This window comes from Mauremys mutica, chromosome 20 (assembly GCF_020497125.1).
Source record: "Mauremys mutica isolate MM-2020 ecotype Southern chromosome 20, ASM2049712v1, whole genome shotgun sequence".
NCBI classification, from domain to species: domain Eukaryota; kingdom Metazoa; phylum Chordata; order Testudines; family Geoemydidae; genus Mauremys; species Mauremys mutica.
The window spans coordinates 18225210-18240473 of record NC_059091.1 but is presented as its reverse complement, the minus strand read 5'-3'; the positions used below and the strand labels follow the sequence as shown (position 1 = coordinate 18240473).

At 45.9% G+C, this 15264-nt stretch overlaps 1 protein-coding gene across 5 annotated transcripts in view; it reads right to left on the bottom strand.

Moving 5' to 3' along the window:
* EVI5L (ecotropic viral integration site 5 like) overlaps window positions 1-15264 on the bottom strand; it is a 76716-nt gene that overhangs the window by 44657 nt on the left and 16795 nt on the right. For all 5 annotated transcript variants that reach the window (XM_044994847.1, XM_044994845.1, XM_044994848.1 and 2 more), the window contains 5 exons: window positions 6900-7089; window positions 6264-6488; window positions 2977-3051; window positions 1693-1818; window positions 1203-1346 (listed from right to left, as the gene is read on the bottom strand). In XM_044994847.1, coding sequence (XP_044850782.1) covers window positions 1203-1346; window positions 1693-1818; window positions 2977-3051; window positions 6264-6488; window positions 6900-7089 — 760 coding nt within the window. The remainder of the gene's footprint in view (window positions 1-1202; window positions 1347-1692; window positions 1819-2976; window positions 3052-6263; window positions 6489-6899; window positions 7090-15264) is intronic.

Here is a 15264-nt window from a genome sequence, read left to right as displayed (position 1 = left end):
AATAAAAATTAGGTGCCCAAGCTCTGAGATGCAGAGAGGAGGAGGAGGACAGGCAAAGGCACCCAAGGCCTGATTCTCATTTACAACCGGGCCCGGACATCACTCTGGCAATAAAAAGAGCCTTAAAGTAAATGTAATTTATGCCCACACTAAGCTCCCTTTACTCTGCCAAAGCAATGATGATACAGGAACTTCACTGCCAGAGCCACATAGAGGGGCCTTTAGCATAACTGGGAATTAGGCCCTGAATTTCTAGTGGGTCACACAAAAGCCTCACTGGGGGAAAATTGTGTCAGTTTCCTTAGGATCAGCTACAAGTTAAAGCTTACATCTCAAATCTGCACATACTGTGTGGGGAACCCAAACTCTGACCAGCTCAATGGTCCCTAAAGGCAACTTGCCAGGCTCAGGGAGGGCAAACAACTAACTTGCGGAAAATGGGAATATGCAAATACCTCATCCTGAGTGCAGGTCTGGTCAGCCAGACCTAGGGTGACCAGATGTCCCCATTTTGTAGGGACAGTCCCAAATTTGGGGTCTTTTTCTTATATAAACTCCTATTACCCCCCACCCTTGTCCTGATTTTTCACATTTGCTGTCTGGTCACCCTAGCAAGACTCCTCAGCTCAAGAAGCCTGACTAGGACTTATCTCCCCACAACTCCATGTGTTGCAGTTTGGCCACCGCTAGCATAGAAATGACTCCAATTTACACACGCAACAGCTAGCCATACACATATGGCCCAAGGATACTTCAGCCAATAGGGCCAGACTCAGTGAAGTGCAGTATAGGGCTCCTGCCACTAAGCTGTTCCCCTTGTTGGTCCATCAGGGCTAATCATTGCTGATTTTCAGTGTAATCTCATCTAGTCGCCCAGGAACAAAAGAGATTCAATGGGAGTCTGGGGTGCTCAGGGTCATTGGAAAAAAGAAAATCAGGACACAGGTTTTTAAACATGTTAAGCACTGTGTAGCAGGGAAACCCCTTTCTTATTTTACAAGGCAGCCTAAGCAAGATCTAATGAGGTTCTTCTATTCAAGCAGAAAATGCAGCTGTGTCTTTTTAAAATGATTTATCTTGTTCTTAATCCCTCCCAGATGTTGGCATCGTTGCCTTTGAACACTGCACTGAGAAAAGCAATATCAGAAATCCCTGTGAGCCCATGCTCATGCCCCCAGTCGTCCTGGAATAAAGCACTTTACCTCATACATGAAGATATCAAACACTCTGGTGGCAACAGGCAAAGGGAAGGTCGTGAGGAAGAGGGTGAGAAACCAGGATGACGAGTACATGGAGGTGAGGAAACTCTGGGAGCGGAAGTGGATGTTCAGCTCAGGCAGCTGCTCCTAAATATGAGAAAGACACAGCAGATATTTTACTACTGCTGATAATTACAGCCAACTGGGTCCCACCATCCCCTCTGGGATATGGGAGTCTCTTGGCCAGAGGAGGCTCTCAACTATTAGAGCTAAGGACTCCATTGCAGGAACCAATTCCATTAGCAGCCCCGGTCTTCTCTAACACTCCCAGGGGAATCTGGAAAGGAGCCAGACTTCTCCAGCCTGGATTCACAGACCATTATGTGCACAAAGAAACCACTGGCCAGTTCCCCATACTTAGCCTGCTACTACTCTGGATCACATGGCCTCATTGTCTAAGCTACTATCACTCTGGTCTCCTCACTGTATTTACCTGCAGCATGTACTCAAACTGGTAGATGCAGAGGCCCAGCTCAGCCATGCTTGGTTTGAATAGCTCTCGTAATCGATATTCCTGCATCAGTCGCACAAACACACAGAAAGCCTCTTCTTCCGGCATCTACAGGTTCAAAACGAGACAAATCCCACATTAGTCTCGCAACAGAACCCGGCACAGAACCACCCCAGAACGATGCTCTAACATAGATCAGACAAACACTTGTTACGAGAGGTGGAGCAGCTTTACGTAGAACAATGCGTTGCATTTGGTTTTGATTCCTGACACTTCTGGGCAGCGATCACGTGGAAACAGCAGGAAAATAGCTTGGCCAGCGACTGCTTACATAAAACACATTCCCAGTGGAGAATGTAATCCCACTCACATACTGACTAGTACCTTACCATGCTGGGCCCTCTTCTCCCCAGTAGGTCTACACTGATTTTGTGTGTCATTTGTACAAAGCATACAGTAAATTTATGCTGGACTTTACAAACAGATTAGTCTGATCCAGAGAGGTTCTAAAAAGGTGAAGGGGAGGCCCAATGACTTTTCTCCACTCACCCCCTTTCATTCCAATTTTAGGGATCACTAGTGTGAGATAAGGGTCAAAACAAGCACAGAGGAAACAAAGGAATATTCAAAACATTTGCCAAGTGGTTTGCTGATTATGAGAGGAAGCATCTAAATTCCTGGCTAGATGCATTAAGTGTGTTGATTCACCTGTGAAGTGTTTCAGAGGCATTTCCAGCAGGGCTTCATGACAAAACAAGTACTGTACTTAGCTTTTCTTCTTTAAAAGTCCTTCCTTAAAACCCTCCACGGCATGTGCTTCACAGAGTGAGGTGGTGGATTTGGGCTTTTAAACAGGCTTTGCTCTGTTACACAAATGCAGGAAGGATGCCATATTTTATGCTCAATGTCAATGGAAAATTCCTGTTCCCTAAAAAAGGCACTCTGGCACCTGAGAGAGGACACTTTCCAGAAATGGCAGAGAACTAGAAACGAGTCAGCACAGCTCAAGCTGGCTGCATTCACAGTCCAGAAGGTCACTAACTCTGGTCCCAGGGTTTGCATTTGTACTGACAGTGCAGTAAGCAGCAGGGGTCCTTTGAGTGAGCCATTAAACTAAGTCCCTTCTGCCAAGTCTTGGGGGGAGAAGTTAAAGATCCTGTGGCATTTCCACAGCATTTAATTGAATTGGGAAGAGCTTTGGGGTAGCCACTTTGCTGGGACAGGTGCTGCATAATCTCATGCTATATGATCTCCACTCACACCAACCTGCATTAGCAGCAATCCCACGATGAATGCGCTGCCCTGACAATATCCAACCTCACGGTCCACTAGGGAATAGGCCTGGAAGAGAGAGTGCTTAAGTGTGACACAGGCAGGGATGCGGTCTCTAGAGTCCTGCAGGGGAGCTAAAGAGCTCTGACGGAACATACTGAGACAAGCGAGAATTACTTAGAATAGAGAACATAAGGGCAAGGAGTAAGGCGACAAAACCAAGGGTCATGGGGGTTGGAGGCCAGAGGAAGGAACTTGGGAAAGGATGCTGCTTTTTAGGACCAGGAAGTAACTTAAGTGTTTCTATGCAGCGCGCCCTGCCCCCCCGCCCACAGACATGCAGAGAATTGTATCTCAGATTAAACTGCCTGCCTACAATGTACTCTCCTGTGCCCAGGGATTGCAGCCAGCAAACGTAGTGCTTTAAATACCATAAAGCTGCATTAACTGTCTATAGCCGGGTCTGGTAAGAAACAGAACTTATATCAACATCCAGTTACTGTCAGAAAAGCAACTGGGTAGAAAGAGTGCACTTGCCAAACACACATGGGACATTTAACAGATTCTAATATGCCTCCACTGCAGCCATATGTACACCTCTACCCCCATATAACGCGACCCGATATAACACCAGTTCGGATAGAACGCGGTAAAGCAGCACTCGGGGGGGGGGGGGGGCTGCGCGCTCTGCAAGTTCAAAGCAAGTTCGATATAACACTTTCACCTATAACACGGTAAGATCTTTTGGCTCCCGAGGACAGTATTTTATTGGGGCAGAGGTGTATTCTAATGAGAGTCCAGCCACAGAACCATAGCACAAACAGCTCTCTCTCTCGCTCTCTGCAGGTGCATAAGAATTGATTTCTTGGAATGTAATGAAGTTATCACTACAAATTTAAATTAAATCCACAGAAAACTTCAATGGAAGGGAGGGGACAATCTATGCCTTTCCCACAACAGTTATTCAAAGACATGAGAAAAACTAAATAGAAAAGAACAAACAAGCTGAAGGCCATAATCAAAGATTAGGTCCCATTAACATTTAAAGGATTCCGTTCTCTCCTTAAGCCAGGCCCCTCACAGCCACTGATGAGAACGAGGAGTTATGTCCCAGTAAGGGAAGAAACCTGGCTGCATAGCAAAGCAGCTCAAAGTCAGATTCTCAACCTGAAAGCTGAAGAGAATTGCTGTGAAATGCACATGGAGACAAAGCTTTATATTACTAGCCTATCTAAGCTGCCCCGGGTAATGGTCAGTACGTTTGTGACACCACTAATGCATGGCAGCCTCTGGGAGGTAGGGCTGAAAAAAAAATGGCTACTAAAGGACAGAAAGAAGAGTGGTGCATTATAAATGTGAGATGCTGTATTTACTGTCCCTCAAGGGCTCCCAGATCACAACTGCTCAATTCCCAGCACTAAGTTTATTAAGATTTCTGTAACCACCAGTGCTGGCAAACTCTCACTGGGAGGTGACGTTCAAGTGGGCTCTCCCTGCCTCCACCCTTGGCCCCAGTAACAGAGATTTTACAGTTGGAATTTACCAAATAATACTGTTCAGGCATGAGGCAGAATCCAGCTTGTTCTCCCATAGCTGGATTGGCTCCTTCAGGACTCTGCTGTTTCCACAGAAGTCTCAGATTTGTGTCAAGGCCACAGGAAGTGAGTTTGTGGGCTCAATTGGTTTGTCGTAGACTACCATGCACCCACAAACCATCACTGCAATTGACCTTCTGATTGGGAGCCTCAGAGACAACTATGGGCTATGGAGACTGGATGATCCTGAAGTCCCTCGAGAGTCCTTCTAGAACAAGGCAGCATATTGGCAGGGGAAGTTTGTATGGTGGCTGCCCATGGGCCGTACCCGTTCTTGGTGAGATAATATCTAGCTCTTCTTTTCATCATAGATCTCAAAGTGCTTTAGAAGACTTCAAACTCCAACACCTTTACATTCCAGAGGAATGGATGTGCTTTCATCCATTATTTAATAATTGAGACACTTTACTGATGTGCCACCAAAACCATAATTTCACCAGAGAAAACTGAAGAGCGTTAAACCACTGTATACAGCCCTCCACTGTATTTATGCAACAAGAGATAAGAACTGACACCCAGGCTGTGGCAAAGGTCCTGAGATTGCAATGAGAAACATATTAAAAGGGAAATTGCCTCTCATTTCTCAGGTGTTTTATTAGCCCCCTCTTTCTAAGCCCATTTTCCTTATCTGAATGTCTTTCATACTGTGTCTTTAACAGGCAAAAACACACACAGGGTTTTAAGGGGAAAAACATGCTGCAGTGATTTGCAGTCGATAGGGTGTTTTCATTTAATTCGCCTTCACAGCTAGAAGTACAACTTGATATACATGGTCCCTTCTTACACGATCTCCCTAAGTCAGATGAAACTGACCAGTTACCCAGGTTCCTGTTAGGCCTGCAAGACCCATAAAGTTACAGCAGAGCCAGCTGGATACAAGTCTTCCTCATCCTGTCAGACATCATCATTGGGGAGGATATGAGGGGTTGGAGGAAGAGAGTTCCCTGGCTGAAGTAGTCACTACCTTCTCACTGATGGGTCAGGACACTATGAAAATGATGGGGAAGACAGATGGAGGATACTCTCTGGAGAACGCTCTGTAGCCCAGTCCTCTTGAAGTATTCAGTGATACCGGCCCTCCAACATCTTTGATACACAGTCAATACAGGCTTTACACAAGAGAACCTCTCCAACCCCTTATTCTGTACATACCCACAGGTTTAATCTTCCCAAATCCTTCAGATAGTGTCCCCTTCCTGGTGTTACTCCTCTAAGCATTCCCTTAGCAAGCAGCCCTTTCTCTGGTGCTGTCTCTCCCTCCTCCTGACTAGGAAGTACCTGTATTTTTTAGGGCCCAGACTCCTCTGACTCCCAGCATGCTTTGCTAAAGACTAATAATAGCCCAGGCTCCCTCCCCTGTTCTAACAGTGAGTGAAATGAGATGGATCACACCCTAACCTGAGGTAGGCACAAACTCTCTTCAGACAACTTCCTGGTAAGACTTGCTCCTTACAGGTCTTGGGGTTTTCACCCCACCCCCCACAATATGAGAGTTTACTCTGTCACAGACCTGGCGTTCAAAACAGTGAAATGGAATTTATGTAGCTTCCACCGAGTCACTTTTCTGACTGTAACCCACTCTGAGTGCAGTGCTTGCATCATATGCTGCCATGGCTCACATACACAGTCTGCTCATATGCTAGATACTGCCCTCCAACGTGATCATTACAGGTGGCTCCTTCTTACCTTCATGACATTGAAAAGGACCTCTTGGCCTAGGCTGTCCTGTCCCTTGAAGAACTCATGCTCAGGATATGTGCGGGCTATATCCCTCCGGATCAGCTTCTCACAGGGGGAAGACATCTTCAGCAGCTCTGAATACTGGTTCTTGACAGGCATATCTGTGGCACTGCACAGCAGCTGCCATACGATGGCGCGGAAGTGGTGTGGGATTCCTTTCCGTATGAGCTCCTGGCGAAAAGCAAGGTATGGCAGATCATGAGGCAGCATGGGAGAACGTTTCAAAATCCTGGTATTTTATATGGCCCCTCTTTGTGCCACAAGGGGTGAGTGGGGTTCAATTCTCTGCATGAGCTTGTGCTGATGCACTTGCTGGCAAGGGTTTGGGATGCTGCAGAGAGCCCTGAAAAGGGCCCATCCCTTCTCACTTGTGATTGAGAGGGACAGATATGGGGGTGAGTAGGGAAAGTATGTTTGTGGCTCTAACCCTGTCCTAGGACTTGCCACAGAGGAAATCAAACCACCTTTGATCCTGAAAAGGATCTCAGGTTTTGCTGGGGAGGAGCATGGGGTAGGGGTGGGGGTGGGGATGTCTGTGCTATCAGCCTCTCAATTTCTCACTAATCTGCCCTCTTTCCTCACCTTCAGCAGTTTTTCTTTCTTCTTCCGCCATTCGTCCCATTCATTGACAATCCTCCCCCATAGGATCCAGGTGTCCTCTTCGAGGTGGCTCAGGTTTGAGGAGGCTGAGGAGCTGGAGACTAAGGAGGAACCGCTGTTCCTGCGGGAGCCATTCATGGAGCGCATGGACTTGGAATCTGCTTCCAGCAGCCTGCAAGAGATGCCACCACCATGGTGAGACCAGAGCTACTGCCACCCCTTTCCAGGTTCCACGAAGCAAAGCCACAAGGGCAACAACCAAGCAACCATCCAAGCCATGTAGCAAGACCACCAGAGCAAGCCTGTCCCCTCGGTGCTCTACGTCACATGCAGGGAGCTAATACTCCTCATCCAAAGAAAAGCTCCTCTGCAGGAAGAAGAGCTATTAAAGTCACCAACCTCTGCAGCAAAAGCAGAAACAGGAGGGAGCATTTAATGTGTTACTACGTTTTATTTTTAAAAATAAGAGTTCAAGTTTGTGTGTTCCAGGAAGTGATTCGGACTCAAAGATTCCATCATGGAACACAGACATTTTTTGTCAGGGGATCTTTTAAGAACAAAGTTTAACTAGACTTGCAATAGAGCTTTTTGAGAGGGAATTTACACCAGGAGTTACTCCTGGAGGAATTCTGCGCTAAAAAATTTAAAATTCTGCAAAATTTAATTGCAAAACACTATATAATCATGCCAGTTTCAATTATTTCAGCAAGTATGTCTGTAACAACACAAACACACAAAATTTCCCCCAGGAGTAGAGAGTTAAACTCCTACAACAACGCAGATCCTGTTTCTCTGCCCCCTTCCCTACACAGCCCAGCCAGGGGGCCAGACACCTCCCCAGCCCCCAGAGCCCAGCGATGGCCCAGCCCAGACACTCACACCCCCTCAGAGACCAGCTGCAACCCCCCACCCCACCCCATCCAGACACTCTCACCCTCTACCCCCCAGAGGCCAGCTGCAGGGCAACCCCCACACCCCAGACAATTACACCCTCTCCCCTCCAGAGCCCAGTTGCAACCTGCCCCCCAGACCAGACACACACACTGTGTGCCCCCTGCCCCAGCCCAGGCATTCACACCCTCTACTCCTAGAGCGCAGGGATCCAGAAGGATAAACAGCCTGATGCTGGGTCCCAGGCAGGAGCGGTGCCAGGGTTTTTGGCACCCTAGGCGCAGGGCCGGCTCTACCTATTTTGCCGCCGGTCCCGCGGCTCCGGTAGACCTGCCGCAGGCGTCCCTGCGGAGGGTCTGCTGGTCCCACGGCTCCGGTGGACCTGCCGCCCTCCCGGCAAAATGCCGCCCCCCCCAAATCCTGGCGCCCTAGGCGACTGCCTAGGTCACCTAAATGGAAGTGCCGGCCCTGGTCCCAGGCTTGCACAGTTTCCTGCGTACCGCTGCCTTCTTCCTTCAGGGCTTGCAGGGAACCCTCCAGTTCCCTCCCACTGCCTTGTCTTCTATTTGTGAGCGACCACCAGAGCGCCCCCCGCGGCGTGCCGCCCTGCTTGGGGCAGCGCAAATCCTAGAGCCGCCCCTGCCCTAGAGGCGGCTAGCAGCACTGCAATCCATTTGGGGAGGTGGGGGGAAATTCTGCACACACAACATTAATTTCTGCAAAATTCTGCATTGTGCAGTGGTGCAGAATTCCCCCAGGGGTAAGGAGTGCAATCAGAGGCAAACCCTCTGTACTCCTGTGGGAGGATCTTAGAATCTGTCAATTTCCAATTTAAGCTCTTTAACCCTTCTTGTCTTCTGTTTCAAAGGAAGATACCAACCTTTAAATACAGTCAGAATTAACTGGCAATGTGAACTCCAGCATGTCACCTTTTGCAAGTCACTTTAATAATCTGTTTTGATACCCCTCTTAATCTAGCGGGGGGTGGGGAGAGGGGGCTATTCAGCACATTACTACTTTTAAAAATAGATTAAATGTAAACCTTAATGTTACGTTGTTAGAACACACCACATTAAAGTTTACATTTCATAACGGAAAGAATAAACTGACATCAGCCTATGTACAACACAGCCAAGTTCACTTATTCCTGGGCCTGTGATCTGACAACCCTAATGCTAGGGGCCTTTGCATTTCATTGCGTAGGAAAACAGAAGTCTGGAGTTAATCAGTGAACATACTTTCCATGCTCCTCTGTGGCTTTATGTATTCTTGCTCCACTGCTGAACTCTCATGCCCTGGCCTGAAGGAATTCTGATCAAACTTGAAACTTTGAAAATCAAAGATTTGGAGATCAAACTAGAAGGTATCAGACTAAAAGGTGAATGATTCAGAAAGTGATGACCCTGGACTACAGGGTGTTATGATAACTGAAGATGTCTGGAGACCTTATATAGGAGATATTAGCAAGAATCAGAAGAAGAATCAGAGCTCCTTTCACTCTGTGTGTCCATGGCACTTGGCACAATTGGGCCCCAACCCTGGCTGGGGCTACTGTAGCATTAAATCATTATTCCCTTCTGATGCCACCACATGGCCATTTAATATAATTGCAGGCTATGTGGTGTAAATCGGCATAGCTCTACTGAAGTCAATAGCAACAGGGCAATTTAAATCAGCTGAAATTCTGGCCCTACATTTCAGGATACAGAAGTGTTTTACAGAGTGTTGCTGTAGCTGCATTGGTCCGAGGAGATTAGAGAGACAAAGTGGGTGAGGTAGTAAGACCAACTTGCATTGATGAGAGAGACAATACTTTCAAGCTTACACAGAGCTCTTCTTCGGGGCTGGGAAATTTAAGCAAATTCATAACTTTGCAAAACACAAACAAAATCATGGATTGAACGGACACTGGATTTATTACAACTCCTATTCCCCCATGACTGGAGAGGTGTAAACAGGCCACTTCACCTTGAATGGTCCCTTGAAATGTGTTAGCTGCTTATGCTAAACAATCTGGTCCACCTTGTATTTAGCTGTGACACTGAGTACATTTCCCAGATCTTAAGGAGAACTCCGTGTAAGCTCGAAAGCTTCTCTCTCACCAACACAAGTTGGTCTTATTACCTCATCCACCTTGTCTTTCTTACAAGGAAACTGAAAGGCAAAGCAAGAAGAGAGCTCTTCATCTTTCAGCGAAATGCTACCACCCCTGGGATGGGACACAGCAGGTGTTTAACAGCACACAGCAACACCATGTTATAGTTTAGGACAGGAAATGAAGATGAGCTAAATTAAACTGCACAGGGAGTTTTAAGCATGCAAGATACAGTAACCCAATTTGTAATCTGGCCAGGACAACAGAGGTATCACCCCCACTCTTGCTAGAATTACCATTGATCTGCAACCACCACAAGCAGACAGGACCTCTGCTTTCCATTTCATCTGAAGACAGAGTCATTGTTCAAAGCTGCTGGACCCTTATCAGGATTCTGCATTTTCCCTCCAGTCACTCAGACAATAGAACTTAGAGCTGGTTGTGTTTCCTTTTAAACATTCAGCAACTAAAATGGGATGTGCTCAGGGACACCCAGGTGCACCCCCTCGGAGCAATCGGAGAGGGAAGGAAATCTACAACTGACCTACAGAGTCAGATGCCTGTTGGGGCAGAAATGGGCAATGAAAGTGGCTTTTGTTATCTGCAGCACAAGCTAGGGCTGTGTAGAGCGACTTCCTGATTTGAGACTAATAGTTACCCTTAATATAGCACTAAGCTCAGCAATGAATCTGATCAGAAAAGGAGTCTCCCTTTCTAAAAATGCTCAACGTCACTTTAAGAAAAGTCACCTTCTTGATTAAAAGAATGTGGCATATTATGGGGTTGAGTGGGACACAGAGAAGCAGAATGGAGGCAGTTTCAGTGCACAGGGGATACAGTATAGTTTCAGGGGACATTCTAAAAGATGGGAAAGGGTATTGAATCTGGTGCCTTTCTGAATATCAATTCATCCTACCAACAGCTGCACCTTTCTGCTTTCAAGTTCAGCTGGCAAGGTTGGCTGTCATTTTTTGATTCAGTGTCATCAAATCAGGGACTGATTGATTGGCTGCTGCTGAGGAACAGGGAGAGGGAAGTCTGAGGAAACAGGATGATCAGTACCTGACAAGGTCAGTGTCCTCCATCCTCTTCTTCACACCGTGTAATTCCTCCCCCTCCCCACCACAAACTGCATCCCCCAGATGTCACCCTGTTGATAGGAACCTCCTCCAGCAGCATCCTTGCCATAGTGCAATCAGAGAGCTAGGAGAAGCATTTGCTTTTGTGGCCTGGATACTTTAAGACAGAGAATCATAGATTGAATTGTTTGCTAGAGTTCCCTCCTTTTACAAAGGGAAGATTAGCCTCCCACTCATGATGAAAGGAAGGAAAATGGCATTTATAGGGTCAGGGCTGGAACTATGCAAAGCCAACAGGCACCATTGTGATCACCTAATCTATGACCTGTGTTATACAGGAGGTCAGAACTTCCTCAGAGCAACTCTGGTGCCCTCAGAATGGTTTTATCAGAACAGACCTCACTAACAAAACCATTCATTTTACATTCAGGAAAAAAAAAATAATCTCACCTAGAGAATGAGAAGAGGCCTGGGGATGGAACTCAGGTTGGCAATGTGGCCATTGTGCTGTGTTGATACTGAATGCACATACAGGGATTCACATTTGTTCTCGTGGGGTGTAGTGCTGGGCCCTTGGTCAGAATCTCCTGTTAGCAGGATATGCTTCTTGCCAAGGCAGAGTAGAAGATAATCAATTACTTGCTTAACTCATCTCCACTACAAGTTTAACAGTGGAGATCAAAGTTTTAAACTAATTATTTTTAAACTTTGAAATTTGCATTTAAGCACAGGAGATGGGATTTTTTTTGGAAGCAAGAATTATCTGGACCATCTTTTACCAGGGTAAGATGCAGCACATGATGCTATTTCAAATGGTCCTTGGCAGATACTTTAAGGAAATAACTTTATTAAAGTCCTCTTCAACAGATCCTCTAACCCATATGATGGGTCACAACCCATTAATGGGTCACGAGAAGGCCTGGGGGGGCGGGGGGGAAGAGGAGAATAAGCCCACGCTATGCTCACCTCAGAGCCGCTCCTGTCCCATGGGGGTGAACCTGGCACTCTGCTCTGGGTGTTGTGAGCTGTTGCATGGGGTTGCAGTGCCACTCAGGTTTGGCCTGGCTGTGAGGTGAGTGTGGGTGGCCTACCACTCTAATCCAACCCTGCCTTTGGGGCCTCCCCTCTGCACCTGACTGGGATTAGGGTTGCAGTGCCAGGATGGAGTGTGTTGCTGAAGGTGGTCAGTGCCTCCTCAGTGGGGCAAGGAGGAGGAGAAACTGGCAGAGGAGTAGAAGAATGCTGGCCTATGATACTGGCCCTCCCATGAATTTGGATCCTGTGTGGGTCATAGAAAAAAGGCAAGATGCAGTTAGTGGGTCATTTTAGTAACAAGTTTGGGAACTCCTGATCCCACAGTATTCTTGCCAGCAAGTTAAAGAAGTATGGGCTGGATGAATGGACAGTAAGGTGGATAGAAAACTGGCTAGATGGTCGGGCTCAACGGGTAGTGATCAATGGTTCCATGTCTAGTTGGCAGCCGGTATCAAGTGGAGTGCCCCAAGGGTCGGTGCTGGGGCCGGTTTTATTCAATATCTTCATTAACGATCTGGAGGATGGTGTGGACTGCACCCTTAGCAAGTTTGCAGATGACACTAAACTGGGAGGAGTGGTTGATACGCTGGAGGGTAGGGCTAGGATACAGAGGGACCTAGACAAATTAGAGGATTGGGCCAAAAGAAATATGATGAGGTTCAACAAGGACAAGTGCAGAGTCCTGCACTTAGGACGGAAGAATCCCATGCACTGCTACAGACTAGGGACCGAATGGCTGGGCAGCAGTTCTGCAGAAAAGGACCTAGGGGTTACGGTGGACGAAAAGCTGAATATGAGTCAACAGTGTGCCCTTGTTGCCAAGAAGGCTAATGGCATTTTGGGTTGTATAAGTAGGGGCATTTCCAGCAGATCAAGGGATGTGATCATTCCCCTCTACTCAGCACTGGTGAGGCCTCATTTGGAGTACTGTGTCCAGTTTTGGGCCCCACACTACAAGAAGGATGTGGATAAATTGGAGAGAGTCCAGCGGAGGGCAACAAAAATGATTAGGGGGCTGGAGCACATGACTTATGAGGAGAGGCTGAGGGAACTGGGATTGTTTAGTCTGCAGAAGAGAAGAATGAGGGGGGATTTGATAGCTGCTTTCAACTACCTGAAAGGGGGTTCCAAAGAGGATGGATCTAGACTGTTCTCAGTGGTAGAAGATGACAGAACAAGGAGTAATGGTCTCAAGTTGCAGAGGGGGAGGTTTAGGCTGGATATTAGGAAAAACTTTTTCACTAGTAGGGTGGTGAAGAACTGGAATGGGTTACCTAGGGAGGTAGTGGAATCTCCTTCCTTAGAGGTTTTTAAGGTCAGGCTTGACAAAGCCCTGGCTGGGATGATTTAGTTGGGTTTGGTCCTGCTTTGAGCAGGGGGTTGGACTAGATGACCACCTGAGGTCCCTTCCAACCCTGAGATTCTATGATTCTAACTCCCTCCGTCTCCTACTAGGGATGTAGGATAGTAAACGGTTAACTGGTAAGCATTAGTCTTACAGGTTAACTGCTCTAACTAGTAACCCCAGCTGGCGCCGGCCAGAGCAACCTCAGCCGTGGGCCAGCTGGAGCAGCCCCAACCCCAACCGCACCAGCCTCAGCGGTTAACCGATATAATTAGGGGTGTCAATTAATCGCAGTTAACTCACACAATTATCTCAAAAATTAATCGTGATTAATCACACACAACAGAATACCAATTGAAATGTTTTTCTACATTTTCAATATTGATTTCAATTACAACACAGAGTACAAAGTACACAGTGCTCACTTTATATTATTTTTTATTACAAATATATGCACTGTAAAAATGATAAACAAAAACAAACAGTATTTTTCAATTCACCACATACAAGTACTGAAGTACAATCTCTTTATCCTGAAAGTGTAACTTAAAAAGGCAGATTTTTGTTGGTTACATAACTGCTCTCAAAAACAAACCAGTGTAAAACTTTAGAGCCTACAAGTCCATTCAGTACTACTTCTAATTCTGCCAAATCGCTAAGACAAACAAGTTTGTTTAGATTGACAGGAGCTACTGCCTGCTTCTTATTTACAATGTCACCTGAAAGCGAGAACAGATGTTCGCATGGCACTTTTGTAGCCGCTGTTGCCAGGTATATACAATCTAGATATGCTAAACATTCGTATGGCCCTTCCATCTTCGGCAACCATTCCAGAGGACATGCTTCCATGCTGATGATACTCATTAAAAAAAAAAATGCATCCTTTAAATTTGTAACTGTACTCCTGGGGGAAGAATTGTATGTCTCCTGCTCTGTTTTATCCACATTCTGCATATATTTCATGTTATAGCAGTCTCGGATGATGATCCAGCACATGTTCGTTTTAAGAACACTTTCACAGCAGATTTGACAAAACACAAAGAAGGTACCAATGTGAGATTTCTAAAAATAGCTACAGCACTTGACCCAAGGTTTAAGAATCTGAAGTGCTGTCCAAAATCTGAGAGGGACGAGGTGTGGAGCATGCTTTCAGAAGACTTACAAGAGCAACACTCCAACATGGAAACTATAGAACCCAAACCGCCAAAAAAGAAAATCAATCTTCTGCTGGTGGCATCTCAATCAGATGATGAAAATGAACATGTGTCGGTCTGTACTGCTTTGGATTGTTATCCAGCAGAACCCATCATCGGCACGGATGCATGTCCCCTGGAATGGTGGTTGAAGCATGAAGGGACATTTGACTCTTTAGTGCATCTTGCTCATATATCTAGCAATACCGGCTACAACAGTGCAATGAGAACACTTGTTCTCACTTTCAGGTGACATTGTAAACAAGAAGGGGGCAACATTATCTCCTGCAAATGTAAACATATTTGATTGGCTGAACAAGAAGTAGGACTGAGTGGACTTTCAGGATCTAAAATTTTACATTTATTTTTGACTGCAGAGTTTTTTTGTACATGAATTTACAAATATAGAATTAACTTTCATAACGAGATTGCACTACAGTATCTGCATGAGGTGAATTGAAAAATACAATTTAATCTTTTTTACAGTGCAAATATCTGTAATCAAATATAAAGTGAGCACTGTATACTTTGTATTCTGTATTGTAATTAAAATTAATATATTTGAAAATGTAGTAAACAGCCAAAAATATTTAAAATAAATGGTATTCTATTGTTGTTTAATCGCATGATTAATCATGATTAATTTTTTTAATTGCTTGACAGGCCTAGATACAATTTTAATCGTTTACACGTACATAATTAACATTTT